Source organism: Poecilia formosa, unplaced genomic scaffold (genome assembly GCF_000485575.1).
Source record: "Poecilia formosa unplaced genomic scaffold, Poecilia_formosa-5.1.2 Scaffold890, whole genome shotgun sequence".
Lineage (NCBI taxonomy): Eukaryota > Metazoa > Chordata > Actinopteri > Cyprinodontiformes > Poeciliidae > Poecilia > Poecilia formosa.
In genome coordinates, this window is record NW_006800829.1 from 4,376 (window position 1) to 21,514 (window position 17,139).

At 37.0% G+C, this 17,139-nt stretch overlaps 1 protein-coding gene across 3 annotated transcripts; it reads left to right on the forward strand.

Annotated features, from left to right (window-relative positions):
* The first annotated feature begins 6 nt into the window (after positions 1-6).
* enpp6 (ectonucleotide pyrophosphatase/phosphodiesterase 6) lies at positions 7-13,958 on the forward strand. Of its 3 annotated transcripts, XM_007543728.2 has the most exons (7): positions 7-426; positions 1,118-1,229; positions 2,734-2,875; positions 3,557-3,736; positions 4,814-4,951; positions 9,565-9,688; positions 11,379-13,325. In XM_007543728.2, the coding sequence occupies exons 3-7, from the start codon at positions 2,750-2,752 to the stop codon at positions 11,585-11,587; spliced, it is 777 nt and encodes a 258-aa protein (XP_007543790.1). In that variant the 5' UTR covers positions 7-426; positions 1,118-1,229; positions 2,734-2,749; the 3' UTR covers positions 11,588-13,325. The 3 variants fall into 3 exon arrangements, with proteins under 3 accessions (XP_007543790.1, XP_016522556.1, XP_007543789.1); XM_007543727.2 differs by lacking the exon at positions 7-426 and having other exon boundaries at positions 463-1,229; positions 11,379-13,958; XM_016667070.1 differs by lacking the exons at positions 7-426; positions 4,814-4,951 and having other exon boundaries at positions 459-1,229.
* The last annotated feature ends 3,181 nt before the right edge of the window (positions 13,959-17,139 follow it).

Sequence of the window (17,139 nt, forward strand, 5' to 3'; positions counted from 1 at the left end):
GCATGAGGCCCCATGTGCTTTAAAGCAAGTCAGGTCAACTTATTTTCTTTCTTCTGACATAAGATCGTCTTAATTTGGCCACGTCCCCTAAAGATGCTCAAAAAGTCACAATCTTGATAATGTTTAATCCTCCATCCCTTAAACGCATACTGACCAAATATGAGGCTGATAACTTGAAATCCCTAGGAGATACTCACCAAAGTTCAAGGTGTTAACATGAGAAATGGCAAAAAAAAAAAAATTCTTTGACCCAAAATGGACACCTCTCTCTACATTGGGCATACCTTCAAGAGGCTTTTTTTTTTCTTCTTTCAGGCGATCTATCTACATACTATGTACATGTTGGGGGCGCAGTCTGCCAAGCCCACTTGTGATTTCATTAAAATTAGTTCATCTCATGCAGGGGACAATTTTGGGCAAAGTTTGGTGAGTTTTTGAAAATGTTTAAGCCCCCAAATTTGAAATTTTGGGCAGAAAAGAACAACAAAATGAGCTGAAATAATAGGCCTTCGCAGCGCTTCCTCTGCTTGGGCCTACTAAGCAGCTCAAACATACAAAATAAAACTCCTATTGATGTGACTTCTGCTTTGGCACAGCAGGCCTCTCTATTGTTACTCTATTGTTTACCTCCATTCACAATCTCCATATTACATCCTACTCTGAATTCTGGCTTTGCTGATCAAAACGTTAGAACTTGTCAGAAGAAACATGTTGGTCCAATTAAACTTACTTTAAAACTAAATCTGCCAGATGTATGATCAATTTGGGGCTTAAATACATTTCAGTCCCAATGTATTGGGGCTGAAATGTATTGGGGCATTTGTATTGCCACAATACAAATGCCCCTGTCAGCAGGTCAATTTGTTGAGTCAAATTGACCTTTTAACTCAACAGGTCAATTTATCATGGACCTGTTGAATGCAACACATGAATAGAAATAAAATTGTGTTTGTTATGGAGACAACAAAGATTCAAAGAAGGTCAAACCTATGATATATTTCAGGTTAAAGTAAATCCAAGTCTAATCGTACTCATCTGAACTGTGATATTAGTTATTTGTTAATGCATCTGCAGGTAACAGATAACAGGCACAATGATTTCCTATACTTGTTTTTAGGCTGTGAAGTGGAAATTCTAAATGTCCGTCCAGAATTCTGCAAAGAATATGTTACCAGTCCATCAGAAGAAGATCTTATACATTCGATAACCAGTTCACTTGCTGCCTTGAGGTAAGAAGACTTTTTTTTCAAACATAATATCTTATAAAGATATTATAAAATAAAATCTATAAGACTTTGGCAACACATGTAATACTCACTTGTAAAAAAGGTTCACTTTTTTTTTGTTTAATTGTGTGATTTATTAACAAAAAGAAAAATACTCTTAGCATGCACATGCAGTTTCCCAGGGTCCCTGTCCTGCTGGCCACATTATTGATGTATTGCTATTCATCAATACACCTTTATTGAAAAAGAAAACAGTGGATAGTTTAGTAAAAATAATATGGATTCTACAGGTTTAAGGGTTTTCAAACTTTAATTGCAATTTATTGTGTCAACACTAAATAAAAATCTTATAAAGAAATTTATCAGAATCATTTTATTGCCATAGCCAATAAACATGTTTACAGTCTAGGAAATTGCTTTGATGTAATGGCACAAAAGTAAATAAACAATAATAAATAAAACATGAAAAACTAAAATATACAATGTATCTAGAATTCTGATGGAGTACTGGCCCTTTAAAGGTTGGCGGTTGTAGCCGGTCACCTTATTAGAGGCACACAATGCGATTTGGTCTGTCTGTCACTGGTTGTGGCCCCTGGGTACCTTATGGTGATAGAGGAGGTGAGGATGGAGATGTGTGTGTGTGTGTGTGTGCGTGTGTGTGTGTGTGTGTGTGTGTGTGGTTTTGTTTTTTTCACACACACATAATTTGCGTAAAATGTGTATATTTTTGATGGAATTCAATATATGACTTAAATGCAATGTGTAAATTATTATTCCCAACTCCAAAGTCACTGCAAATATATTTTTTTTCTGTGGCTTCAGTCCCATACTCCTGCCTTTTTCTCCTCTCCTTTTTTAAAATTGATTATTTACAAATGCAAGTTCAATCAAGTCTTACAAATTCCCAAAAAGTCAACACAACGAATAACTTTGTTGGGCATTTAGTCCAGCACTGGGGCAGAATGATGAAATTAAAGTCCAAAGTTTTCTCTGCAGCTGAACCATTTCTGTTTGGGGCCTGAAAACACAGAAATGCTGCATTTACAAGGACAATTAGAAAAATAAATAGAAATAGTTTTTCTAACTTCAACATCAGACCTACATCTTTATTCACAGACAAGTGTGTATGTTGAAAATAAAGTATTCTTGACCCGAACCCCTCCCCCCCCAACGCCACCCCTTTATTATTAGACCAAGGGTTGCCGGACTAATGATAAATTGTTATATTTAGCTAAATATTATTGTTGAGGGGCACAAGCAGGTCTCCTGACGCACAGATAAAAAAATGTGAAAAACAAGGAGAAAATTGGGAGGGGGTAAAAACCCCTCAAAAAGGGCACTTGGGGCATCAAGGATAAAAGGGGCAGGGTCTCAAGCCCCCAGCCCCACCCTCCTCTGCACATGCTTGAGGCTCTTTATGTTTTGCTTCATTTGTTTTAATATACATTTTTTCAATACTATTGGTTAGAGATTTGTTATAATATGCCTTTGTTTGTTTTTGTAGTTCAGGAAAAGCAGACATGGCAGCTGTTTACTATGAGAAAATAGATGTGGAAGGACATCACTTTGGCCCAGAGTCTCTTCAGGTCAAAACTGCTGTGCAACACCTCGATCTCACCATGCAGATCCTAAACCAAAAAATCAAGGTAATAACATCACTATTGCTTTTGCAGATTTTTACCTTTGTATGTATATCTATGTACTTGATGTATGCTTCTTTTTGGTAAGTCTAGTGTCAAGACTGTTCACTTCAGTTCAGACACATGAACTGAAATGTTTAAAATGAAGATTTCTCCCTGTTCTACATATTTTTTTTCTGTAATAAGTCAAAAGGAATGCACTAAAGCCCCGGCACAACATCAAAATTGTCCACAGATGATGTACAAACACTAAAAAGTGTTGAACAAACTTAAAATAATGTCTTGCATAGTTTGTGGAAAATACTTTTTTGGTAATAACTTCCAGACTTAGATCTTATTGAGAAACTGCACACATGCATTGCACAAGGACTTGGAAATTATGAACCTTTTTACAAGCCTTTATTGTTAAACTAGCTGGTTTTAGGCCTTTTTACACAGTCTTTATGCTTTCAAAACTCACTCCCTGTACTATGCCACTTCATTTAAGAAATTAACTTGCTTTAATTAATTTCTGTCTGGGAACCACTGGGGCTCTTACAGGCATCTGGTTTGAGTTTCATGTTGATATGAATGTTAAAAACACATTCAGCTATACTGATTTCACAAGCGAAATAAGTGTGTGTGTGTGTGTGTGTGTGTGTGTGTGTGTGTGTGTGTGTTAATTTTGTGTTGCTTATTTTCTTTCAGGACAGCAACCTGGAGAATCAGCTAAATGTGATGTTATTTTCAGACCATGGTATGACAAAGATCCAGTGGATGGAGAAGGTGATAGAATTGGACAAATATATAGACATGTCAGACATTGTGAAGATGATGGATAGAGGACCAGTAGTCAGCCTGTGGCCTAAAAATACCACATACCAAAAGGTAATCCTGTGTCACTTTTTTCTTTACTCACATGTTTTAATAATAAAACTATACATAAATGTTGCAATTTTGTTGCCTCAGAGCTTTGATAGAGAACATTAGCTTACACAGTGTCATAAAAATAAGGACCACAACAAACATATCAGGAACAAAGATGAATCAAATTTAAACCAATGTTTTGTTCTAAAATAAAATCCAACAATTTTATTGTTGGATTTTATGTTTGTCATGGAAAATACATGACAAACATACAAATTAACTTACTCTACAAATCCATCAGAATTGACAGGCAGACAAGGAGGAATTAAGAATTCTGGTTCTGTTCTCAGGACTTTTCAAGGATTCAAGGATTTTTTTTTCTTGTCATACCACCTTGATCATTTGTGGTATGAAATTTGTACTCAGGTCCCAGATTAAGAATTTACTACACAAAAAAATCGATAAATAAACAATGAACAATAGAGTAATTTAAGTGATATATATGTAGTTTCTGTGTCTGTGTGTAAATAATCTCTGAGGTGAAGCTGTACTTAGTGCAGCCTGAGTTCAGTAGTTTGACGGCTGAAGGGAAGAAACTGTTCCTCAGCCTCTTGTATTAAAAAAAAAAAAGATTTTCTTTTGCCTAAATTTGTTAGTTTGCATTCATGTTATTTATTTATGTTAACTTTCTCATTTTAGTCTTTAAAATACTAGAATTTGCTCAATGTTAAATTTAAAAAAAATATTAATTCAGAGTAGTTTTATTTCCAAATATTTTTTTATTCATGGCAACGTTCTCGACAGACCGTTTTACCTCATGCAAAGGAGTTTCTGACTCGTTGATGTCTCCTGCCTCTGTGGAGCGTTGCACCTTCAAAATAAAAAATGTCAAAATCAAATAGTTTTCGCAACTGTGGTGAATTTCTTGGGTGGAACAAATGCACCTGTCTCTAATATGGGGGGACACGTCCCCTCCGTCCCACCTGGTTCCTACGCCTATGATGACATTTCTGATTGCTAATTAGTAGCCATTTCGGAGTTGCTTTATAAAATTAGTTTTTTGAAGTTGTGAATGTTTCTGTTTGTGTGTATTATCAGGTCTATTCTGCCTTGAGCCAGGTCCATAACATGCGAGTCTATTCCAGGCAGGAAATCCCTGAACGGTTCCTTTACAAAAAAGGGAAGTTTGTTTCCTCTCTCACTTTGGTTGCTGAACCAGGCTGGTTTATCACTAAGGTATGAAATAGCATTATATCAACATATGTAATTTTTTATTTGTCATCTCATCTTTTTTAGAGTATTTGCCTTTGAGAATAGAACATGATTTTGCAGCTAATAGTTTAGTTACAAAGTAAAAGAAATATCAGAGTAAAAAAACAACATCACCTTAAATTCAATGTATTTACTTACAAAATTGCTCATTTGCAATTGCAAAATAAAAAACTGTAACTGCCCAGGTAAAAAATAAATATACTAAGCATGTTAAACTTCAGCATACTTGAAGCCAGACTAACCGTCAGGATACTTTAATGTGTTATTTTGGAACAACTAATTTTTTACTTGGTGTATTTTAGTAGTAATTCAATTGTAGTAAATCACTATTTAAAGTGTACTAAGTGTACTATAATGTGCTTTTTTGGAACAACTAACGGTATTCTTTGTATAAGTATGTGGCTTCTTGTCTAATATAAACATGCTTGGTTAGTATATCTTAAGTATACTATTTTTGTGATCGAATTACATTTAAAATATCTTTAGAATGTATAAAATAAAGAGTTAAGAGGGATTTAATTTTTGTACATAGTCACACTTATTCTCCAAGTTACTAGTATAAGTTTCATATCAATAAGACAATATTTGGGGAAAATAGATGGGGCATGCAAATATCGGCAGGCTCAATCCCATATTGCCAAAAACTGCATCCCCCTCCAAATTCAAAGAAACAAAGAGCAAAGAGTGAAATAACCTTTTCTACATGATCACACTTGTTCTCTGAGCTACTGGTATAAGTTTCACATCAATAGGACAATAGACGGGGGATGCAGATATTGGCAGGCTCTGAAATTCAAATACATCCCCTCCTACATTCATACACTACTAGACATTGAAGGTTGATATCACATTTTCTTCATAATGGGGCTCTGTTTTCTCATGCGTTAAGCTATTATTGTGTGTTACGACTGGCTCAAGGTCATAACAAAAACGTGAAACCATGCCGTGGTTAAAGTGCATACAAATGAATATTAACAAAAACAACAATAGATTGTGGATATCAGTATCAGTAGTGTAAAGCAAATGCTTGGATGTGTTGTATGAGTGCATATGGAAGTGTTGAGGTGCCAAAACAAAGACAAACTCAAAAGTGCAACAGGAGGGGAGCTGAGGCCTGGCCACCAAACACCACAAGCGTCAATCGGCAGAGTGGACGCTGAAGGCGACCCAGAAGACGGAGACAGGCAGGTTCAAGTACTCTGCGCTCCAAATGAACAAATCAGCAGCACCTGTAAAGGGGAGGAGCACAAAGACAGGCAAGTCCTGCAACCCAGGCCCTCAAGGCCTGGGTTGCAGGACCCAGGCCGTAACAGTGTTAAAAGAAAAAGCGGGAAATTGCAACGTTCAACTCGTATGTCTCAATAAAGGTGTCAAAACCGTATTTATTTCAATTCATCTGTGAAATAAAACCTACCGTTTTAGAGCTTATATGGTTAAGAAACACAATAATGTTATGAATATCTTTAAAAGTTGCCTCTTTGGTCATATTTCAGTCTGTTTTCTCATCAATATGCAAGAGTTTAGAGCGATGCGCCTTCCCGCGACAGGACCTGCAAGGCCCGGTCCTAATGCTCAGTGCTCACCCTGCACCCCTCTGTGAAGTGTGGATTCAGTCAAGTGCACATAAGGGTTCGAGTACGTAGGTTTACAAGCGTGTAAAAATGTGAGAATTGGGACAGAACACTCCTGTGTCGTAACTTCAACATCCAAAATGCTGTGACTGGTCATTGTTTAGGCATTTGTGCTGCTAAAAAGTACAACTACAACAAAACAAATTATTTTAAATGTACAGTAAATGTATTTTTGCTTTTCTAAGTCATTGGTGGAGATATTTGTTGGAGATATGCATTTTTGTTATGACTTGTTGAAAACAGAAAATTGTATGTAATCACACATTTTCAGTAGAGTGAAACAAAAATTATTTCAATACTTTACTTTGAAAATATTTTAGCTTCCTCAATGAACTTTGCCATATCTCCAAGATGGCAAAAAATACATATTAGAATGTACTAATAATCAATTTAACAGTCTGCCATTTGACTAATTAGAGACACGATTTATGTTTACTCAAAAGTTAGTTTGGTATAAAGTGGAGCTAATGTGCCAACAAAGATCAAGTTAAGGACAAACATATGGCATATATAAAAAAAATGCCAGATGCTACATTTGAAAAAAGAAAGACTAATGGAACTAAAATGTCATTTTTAAAGAAACTATGAATGTTGTGACTTTATAGACCAAAAATGTTGCAAGAAATTCATAAGGAACTCTGACATCAATTTTCTTCCCCTCGACCCTGAGAAGAAAACGATTGTTTAAAAATCACAATGATATCACAAAAAATAAGAACCAGATGAGCTTTCTATTCCCCTCCCACAAAAAACTTAAGGTATTAATTTCCTTATTAAGTATAAAGTTTTCCCTATAATGACTTTATGCAAAAGAAATTCAAAATAAATATCAGTTCCTTTGCGTTTTGTGGCTAAGATTTTGAGACGATGCACTTTTTTCAACCGCAGCTTCATTAATGTTTTTAGAAAGATTTTTAAAAGTGGATATTCTACAAGAAATCTATTCCATCTTTAAGTTTTAATATAATAAAATTTGGTCTTCTAACAGGGGATGAACAGTTAATTTATGATATATTTAATCCTCTGGCTAAGTTTTATTTGCAAACATTACTTTCTAAAAATCACCTCAATTTTTTAATGCAAAATAATTTTAACCTTTGCAACCTTTAAATATTGCAACATCATAAAAGCCCAATGTTTATACTAATATTTTAATATCTTAATTGAAGAATGTCTTGCATTTATGACATTTTGTTTTTCTTTCCTCACAGTTAGTTTGTGACTATTCTTTATTTCTTCTTTTTTCTGCTCAGTTTATCATATCAAACTTTTTATTATCGTGTGCCTTGTCATGCTATTTTCTTTTAATTTTCAATAAAGACTTGAAAAAAACAAAACATTGCCATGAAGCCGCCTTTTAACTCAAAACGTCACATGCAGCAATGAATTGTGGGTAATTCACTTCGCCGAAGTCCATAAAAATGCGGACTTTGTGTAAGGGCGGAAATAGGACCCAAAATGGGCAGAGTGAAGGGTGGATGTGGAGAATGTTGGACACACTCCGACCTCTAACCTTCAGGATAAAGGAGCATTTGAAGGACAAGGGCGGAACGAGGAAGGGAGCGCGAGTTTTGGGACAGGGGACATTCTCAGCAGGGATGCGTTTCTCGCCATAACACCAGCTTTACAGCTGTTCTTTTTATAGAACTTTTTAAAAAAAACTGAAAGTGTGCATTACCGCCACCATCTGGTCTGGAATGCGAACTGGAGCTAATGCTAATAGCTAATAGATAGATCTTACATCACACATCTGAAAATGGACAGGGAAGAGACAGCTTCTGTGTTTCAGTCCATTGACTGCTGGTATGAGTTTCATATCGATAAGATAATATTTGGGTAAAATACACATTGCATGCAGATATTAGCAAACTAATAATTTACTTTGCCAAAAAAATGCATCCCCTTGTTAACATCCATCCATCCATCCATCCATCCATCCATCCATCCATCCATCTTCTTCCGCTTATCCGTAGTCAGGTTGTGGCGTTAGCAGCCTAAGAAGGGAGGCCCAAGCTTCCCTCTTCCCGTTCACTTGTTCCAGCTCCTCCTGGAGAACCCCAAGGCGTTCCCAGGCCACTCTACCTTTTTCCGGCTCAAGACCATGGCCTCATCCTGGCCGCTTCTCACTCGGCTGCAAACCGCTCCAGTGAGAGCTGCAGATCACGACCTGATGAAGCCAATAGCACCACATCATCCACAAAAAGCAGAGACGCGATCCTAAGGGCACCAAAACGGATCCCCTCAACACCTCGGCTGCACCTAGAAATTCTGTCCATGACAGTAATGAACAGAATCTGTATGTTTTAGTTAAAAAACTGAAATGATACCCCTAACCATTTGGATGCACATTCACAGTGAATTTGTGGATTACACAGATATGCGTCATCCTTCTTTTGGAAAAACTGACTCATGATCTTAACCACAAATCGGACATATTTTTGAAGCTTTGGGGTCCACTTGAGTCTTTCCTACTTAATCCCTAAGATTTTAGTTTTTTATTATTTTTGTTTTACTGCTTTATTTATTCTTTCTGGAGTGTTTTTTTTCCCCTTTGGTTGTGAGGTGACGTGAACTGGAGGAAGAGACTAATAACTCCTTATCTCTTATTCACGTGGGTATTTTGTTATAGTTTTGTTTTTTGTTTCTTTTGTGTGTGTATGTTGGAGGCAGCACAGAATTTTCTTTTGTTCTTTGTTTTGTAACTGATCTAAAATTAATAAAAAAGAAAAGAAAAAAAAGGCTAAACTTAAGAGAGGTTTGGTCTGATTTAATTTTTAAAATATGTTGGCAAGACTGAAGCATCTTGTTCATAATTTTTTTCAGTAAACACTGGTATTATGTATTCAGTACATACATTCTGTCAATAATATTACGTAACATGCTGTTTACTTTGTGTGAAAGCATGTTATGTCTCATGTCATCAGTATTTATTGGTGTTCTCTGCAGAACAAGACAACATTACCCTACTGGAAAAATGACTCTGGGGAGGCATCAGCTTGGCAAAATGGCTGGCATGGTTATGATAATGAGTTCCTTGACATGAGAGGCTTTTTCTTGGCGGTAGGACCAGGTAAATTAATTTCAAATGTTACTATGGTATTTTGTTTTACTCGTGATCTAGTAACACCTTTTTACACCACTTTTAACATCTAGTGTGTAACAGTAACAAAAGATACATTTGCCAAAAAGAGACAAAAATACAAGATTTCCTATAACATAAGATAAAAAAATAACTCTTTGGGATTGGGATGACAGTTAGCTCCTTTAAGAAAAGTTGACTGCTCCATCTTTTTGTTTATGAGTGATGGTAGAATAAAGTGGGAGATGGACAGACTGACTTGGGCTTTTTCTGCTGAAATCCCAGCACACACAAAAAAAGAGCCAAGCCAAAAAGCAAAACTCTTGATTACCATTCCATCTGCATTCTGACCCTCACCCAGGACCACGGCATATGGACTTCAACATCTGCTTTCAGAAATCCCTCAAAGTAAAACCACAGCTTCTCTCTACCAAAGGTGTCGATTCAGATGGTTTGTAAATGTCTCAACCCATTTACAAACTATTTCATATTAGGGTCCAGTGGACCCAAATACTAGTAATAGCCAGTAACAACTCAGAGTTGTGACTGGTTCTCCTCTAGAAAAGTTTAGGAAATCTTGGGTTACTCTAACTTATCACAAGTCAAGAACAACATTAAGTTAAGAGCCTTAAATGTTCAGTTTTTCAATCATATATCTAAATAAAATTCAAAAATGAGTCATTACTTATATACCATTTCAGATTTGTTTACTAATGCTTGCAGTTTGAAAATAGTTTGAAAATAGAAAATACATTTAAATCAAGTAAAACTATTTTGGTGTAGTTTAGAGTATCCTTAAATTCTTGTAACCTCCAGAAAAAAAGGTAAAGGTCTGGTGGTTATTTCTTTTGATAGCTTTAGAAAACTGTAACTTGTGTAAATTATTATGGACACGCCCCCAGTTGTTGTGTTGTTCCCTTTTTCTGTTCCATGCAACAACCAGGTCTGTTGAACAATTCTGGGACCAGACCATTACCCCTCAGAGACACTACATTGAGAAACAATGGGATTTGTTTAAGTATAAAACAATTTTTAATGCCAAAAATGATAAAATGTTACAAGTAATATAAAAGAAATAGATACAGAGTGACATTCACTGTCCAGTTGGGCTCCACCCAGCACACCTTAAAGATTGTAACACAAGATCTGCTTTTATTTTTTCCTCATTCTGCATCCACTCTAAGAGGCATCGGCCTGCTTTGATCAGTTTTGTTTATGTGTGACTGTCATCAGTTTTATATGTTATGGCTATGTAAGCGTGCAGCAGTGTGCATGTGAGCAGATAAGAGAAGGAGAAAAAAATCATATATTCATAACAATCTGGAGAAAGTCTGATTTACCTTGACCAACCAAGAAATCTATTTTATGATATTTGACAACCATTACTAGCTTGATGGATAAATTTAAATAATACACAGTATTTTATGGATATGCTATGGAATACCACCTGTTATCTTATGTCCTCCCACTGTTGTGTGTTTGTTTGGGAGGTGACTGTGGTGTGGTATTTTCATGTTGGAAATCTGTAAAATCAATAAAAAGAATTACAAAAAAATACAAGATGTATATTTGGAACAGGAAATGTGTGTTGGTGCTTTGTCAGGTTTTTATGAAATTGTGTTCAAACTGGAATGAGAAAATATAAAGTACAGACCTAAATATATTTTCTTTGTCTACCCAGACTTCAAGAAGAATGTTCGAGCAGCTCCAATTAGATCAGTGGATGTCTACAACCTGATGTGCTGGACTTTAGGTGTACATCCTTTGCCTAATAATGGATCTTGGTCTCGAGTTGAGTACCTACTAAATGGCTCTGAAAGTCCGTTACAGTTTGGAATGCTTTGGACCTGCAGTATGGCTTTACTGGGAGTACTGTTAGAATTTTACTAGAGCATGCAAATGAATTATCATGTATAGATTTTAGTTGCAATGATCTGCTGTGGTTAATGAAAAAATAATTACAAATTTAATTACACTTATACTTCTGACAAGTACAAATACTGTAATTGTACTTTTAATGTACGTTTCAATTTACTTCTGTTTTTATTTTGCTTGATTTTTAGATTGATAAATACTATCCATGATATCATTTTGCTTTGTATTGTTGTTGGTCAATGTTTTTTTCCTCTGTTTTATTTTTTTTATTTTATTTTTTTATCTAAGAACATTTTTAGTTACCATAAACTGATGAACTAATTAACAGTATAAAAAAACCGTAACATTCAAGGAGAATATATGGTTGGCCAAATGTCAAATTACAAAAATTGTTCCCCAAAAAACTGAATAACTTCACATAAAAATGACCACAATGGGTTGGTCTCACAGTTAGAAATTGGCACCACTTGTTTTGTGAGCTTTCTGAGAATCTGCAGTGAACTAAACTGAAAACAGAGGTGCAGTTTTGAAAATTAACAAATGGATAATGGACAAGTTCTGTCAGCAAAGCTGAAATTTGTTGATTGTTACAAAACAATTAATAGGTCCAAATTTGATATAGGCTATAAGACTGAGAGGAAGAGGGAAAAAAGCATTATGAAAAAATTGATGGGACCCTGTGATTCAGATTGGAATCACATGGTGCTCTGTTCCACAGTGACTGCTTGTTGTTTTATAAGATACTGAACATTTTTTTAGAAACGCAGTATTTTGGGGTATATTTTTCCTGCAGTGTCTCAACAACAATGCCATGTGCCCTTTAGCATCAATTGCAGGTTGAAAATAACCTGCATGCTGCTCACAAACTGCTGAGGTTTGAGCTCCCATTCTTCTTTAAGAGCAGCCTTCAGGTCATTGTGGCTGAGGGATACAGAGTTAGAGCCTCTACACAATGACTCAACTGAACCCACAGGTTTCCTATCTAAGGTATTTTATCACATAAATAAAGCAATGTACAATAATACTGAAAGCATCAGAATTTTCACATTTAAATGTTCTCCCTAGACACAAAACAGATAAATTCTTGAAAGCTAGCTGTCCTACTAATTAATAAAAAAACACTCAAAGAAATAAAAATAAAAATGGAAAATAAAATAAAAAAGGAACAGGGAATCTCTCAAAGAAATTCAGAAAAGGGCTGTAAAACTTGCTTTGCTGTGGTTTTAGAATCACAAACTGTATATCTAATTTTTCTAAGCCTATAGGGACATGTAAGATATGTCATGTCCTTTGTTTTGTTTGTATTCAAAATGAGATCATTGTTTTTACACCATGACACAAAACAGTTCACCAGATCTCTTTTCTCAGCCTCTTGTTCATCTCTGATGCAACCAATAACTGCAGAGTCATCTGAGTATTTCTGTAGATGACAAGTCAGAGTTGTGCCATTAGTCTGAAGCGTAGAGAGTGAAAAGGAACGGTGAGAGTACAGTTCCCTGCAGTGCTCCTGTGTTGCTGTTGCTGGTCAGTCTCACAAACTGGTCTGTGAGCTAGTCATATATCCAGGTGATTGTTCAGGCCTTCACTTGGGTCTTCTGAATTTTCTGACAAAGCAAATCAGGCTGAACTATATTAAATGCACTGGAGAAATCAAAGAACATGATCCTCACAGAGCTGCCAGCTTTGTCCAGATGGCAGTGGGTTTGTTGAAGCAGGTTTATGACGGCATCTTCAACTCCAACTTCATGATGATAACCAAACTGCAGGGGGTCCTGATATGTGCTTGAATGCTTAGTAAAGTGGAACAACAGGAATCTCTCCAGGACATTCATGATGTTGGATGTCAGGGAAACAGGTCTGTAGTCATTGATGACTGATGGGTAAGGTGGGGAATCAACCACACAAGCCACCTCTTCTGAGCCTGTATCTTTCCAATCCCATATCTTTGGTGCAAGAAATGGCTTATTTGGAACTACAACATTGGAAATCACAATGGGACTGTTGTGTTCAGATTATCTCTGAGACGTGGCTTCACCAGGGAATACCCAATGCAGTCTGCAACTGGCAGGTCGCACTCTGCTCTGCTGGGATAGGACTTTGGATTCTGGTAAAAGCAGAGGGGGTGGACTCTGTATATAGGTGTAACAACAGAACAGCTATAGACAAACAGAAGTTGAGTACGTATCTGTTAGGTGTCGGTCACCTGACCCACCACTAATAACAAACAAGAACCGACTTCACACAATGAACACAAAGGGGTATTTATACACAAACAAAGGCTAGCCTACACAATCAAGGGGGACGGGGGGAACAGACCAAGACAGACAATGAGCAAACCTAAACAACTAATTCAATCCAACATATAACTACAACACAAATGTGAAAACAAAACTTAGTACCATAAACCAATTGTACTAATAGTACAATTAGTACTAATAGTACAATTGGTTTATGGTACTAAAACAAATTAGTTTTTAGTACCATAAACTAAAAACTAAGGTAGATTCTCCAGAGTCAAGTCCCCTGATGGACTGCTCCATGTCTTGGTTTTGCCTTACAACCAGTCCTCTTCCCCAGCCAATCACTGGGTGGGGAAAAGGTGAAGGAAACTCCACATACTGCCCTCTTCTGGAAACTCCATGGGCCAGCATGTTAGGTAGTCAGCGGTAGAGTTCAGCTTCCTAGGAATGTGATGGACATCAAATTGAAATGGTTGCATAATATTGGTGTACATGAATCATATCATTTCAGGTGCACAGTAACCTGCGCAGTTTGGTGGACACATTGTTCCACCGAACTATGTGAGCTGCATTTAATAAAGTGTCATTCGACGTATTAATGCACAAAAAAGAGTTGTGGTGATCTGTATTTATCTAGTTAATTTAATTCCAATAAAAACCTGTTTCCCCTGTCTGATATTGTTTTATTCTTACAAATGCCTCTGTATTTAAAATACTTTAAACAGGTAGGATATTCTAATAAAAGGGTCAGTGCATACAGCTACAGCTTTTAATTTTAAATGTATATAAATTGTTCCAATGCTAATCTAACCATAACTCCTAAGCTTCCACTTCAGTCCCGTCACTCAAATGTTATCCAATATATTTAACATCAACACAACCCGCTGTAGTTTTCTGTTGTTAACATGACTTGAAAGCTTTCTAAGTAAGTACATCTTACTCATTTTATTTTTAATGAACTCATTTGTGGGCTGGACAAAAATCAACATCAGCAAGCATAACTTGGTACCGATATGTCTAAGGTCATCATCTTGTTGGCAGAAATGTTCTATAATCTGAATTATGCTGTCAGTCGTTGCCTAAATATCTTTTATTTATTTTATTTTATTTTATTTTTTTTACCTCAGAATGGGTCATTTAGTGAGGGTGGTTTCCTCCCACGCTGTCATGTTTCTATGTGGTTGCCGTAGGCTATGTAATGGTAGCCCAGGATGAAAAACTTAAAATCTGTATTCTAAAGTTTATGCAAGTGTAAATTTTGACTATTGCTGATTAACATTTTTATAACTAACAAACTAGACACCAGTGACACCCTAAAAATCCTAAACACCATCCCCCCAAATGAAAGTCAAGAGTGTCCCCTTTAAGATGACACCAAACACTATTATATACCTTTAACAAATGCTCATATCATGAGCCTAAACTAGACATACATCAATCTCAAAAAACAGAATTTGTCTAAAGGGGTTAACTTAATGAGCTGACAACTATGGCTCAGCTACCACTTTGGAAGGGCTATCATACCAAAAATTTTATTCTAGAGACATGCATCTTTAAAAAAATAAATAAATAAATATGGATAGACTGTGCCACCCAGAAATGGACCAAAATGTGAAATTTTGGCCTCTGGCCCACGGACTATAAAGGTGCAAAACATAGCATACAAGGTAGACCTATCAATCTTTGACCAACATGGGCTGAGTGGGAACATCTGGACTGATGGTTTGAGGCCTGCATTCACTGTGCTGCACCCTCTGCTCTGGGACAGACACCTCCAGTTAATTATCGCTCATATTCAGGGTTTCCCCCAGTGTATTATAAGCCTGGCGGCCGCCATGCTTTCCTACTCCTCCCCCAACTCCCCACCTCCGCCAGGCCCGTTGCTTGTTTTAGTTAGAAAAATTATGATTAATAATACTAATGCTAATCATCATCATCACAATAATAATAAAAACTTTCTTTAATTTAAGAAAGCCGCTTGCCATTTAGATGACAAGCGTCTTTGTTGCTCTGAGCGTTTCACTGGCGGAGCAAATTTATTCCTAAAAGTCAAGTTTATAGTTGATTTAAAGCCGAGAGAGCGGACCAGCAGACAAGTTGACCTCTTAACTCAAACTGGACACAGGCTGACCTGCATTGATATTTACATCAACCCCCTGTGTGGAATTAGTTTTCTTTGGCGAACTCCACATCAAGGTGAGAGTTTCTTTTCTTGGTGACACTGTATCTGATTTACTCTCTCTAACCGCTGATCAGCCAAACATGGAGACTTTAGTTGTGCATGTTGGAGCCAACGATCTGGCAAAGCAAAAATCGGAGATTCTAAAAAAGGACTTTAATATTCTTCTGGACACTATGGGAAAATTAAAAATGAAGTTATTTCTCAGCGGTCCAATTCCATCGCCTCAATGGGGAGACGAAAAACACTCCAGGCTGGGCATGATAAACAAATGGCTGATTAAAACCTGCTCTGCCAGCTCAGTGACCTTCATCTATAACCTCTGGATCTACTGGCAGCGCTTTCACCTCTAGGAAGAGGAGGACGCAGTCTGAACAAACATGGAATAAAACTGCTCACTGCAAACATTTTCATTTTATCAACAAGAACAACAATGTGACCATCGCTTCAGAAGAACAGGCTCAGGGATGTCTGATTAGGATGGAAGCCTCTGCTTATCAAGAACAAACTATTCCAATACAAACTGATAGAACGACGGGGGAAAGAGCAACTGGTTCCCTTCCTCCTTCCCCCCTCCCTCTCTGCTCCTACACTCACTCACAAGATCAGAGTTTCCCAGGAAGTCGATCACTAAAGAGAGTCGGGCTGCACCTGAGCCGCCTGAAGATGCTGGTGGAGGATCCGGGTCAGAAAGGAAGACGCACCCCCTAACCCAGCAGGATGGAATGGATCAACAGGTTCGCTTCGGCACGACTCTCCTTAGCGTTAACATAGCAGACCTCACTTCATCTAAGCCACCTGCCTCTGAGGATCCAGCACTCTGAGTTTCTGAGGTCTGAGACCGGGGTCCAGACATTATCTTTACAACCGTCTTCCACCAGAATGTGTCTGGCCCCCCAATATTTCATAGCAGGACATTACCTGTCCGGATCACTAGAAGAAAAGTTACAAAAAACAGAAATACAAAAAGCAGCGGTCTTAATTCAAACCTCAGACTGAAGAACTTTCAGCCTCCAAGTCACTTAAACTGGCTCTTTTAAACACCAGATCTCTCTGTGCTAAAGCTCTATTAATTAATGATTTCATCACTGAGCATAATATTGATGTTTTATTCCTGACAGAAACATGGCTGAATGAAATAATGAACC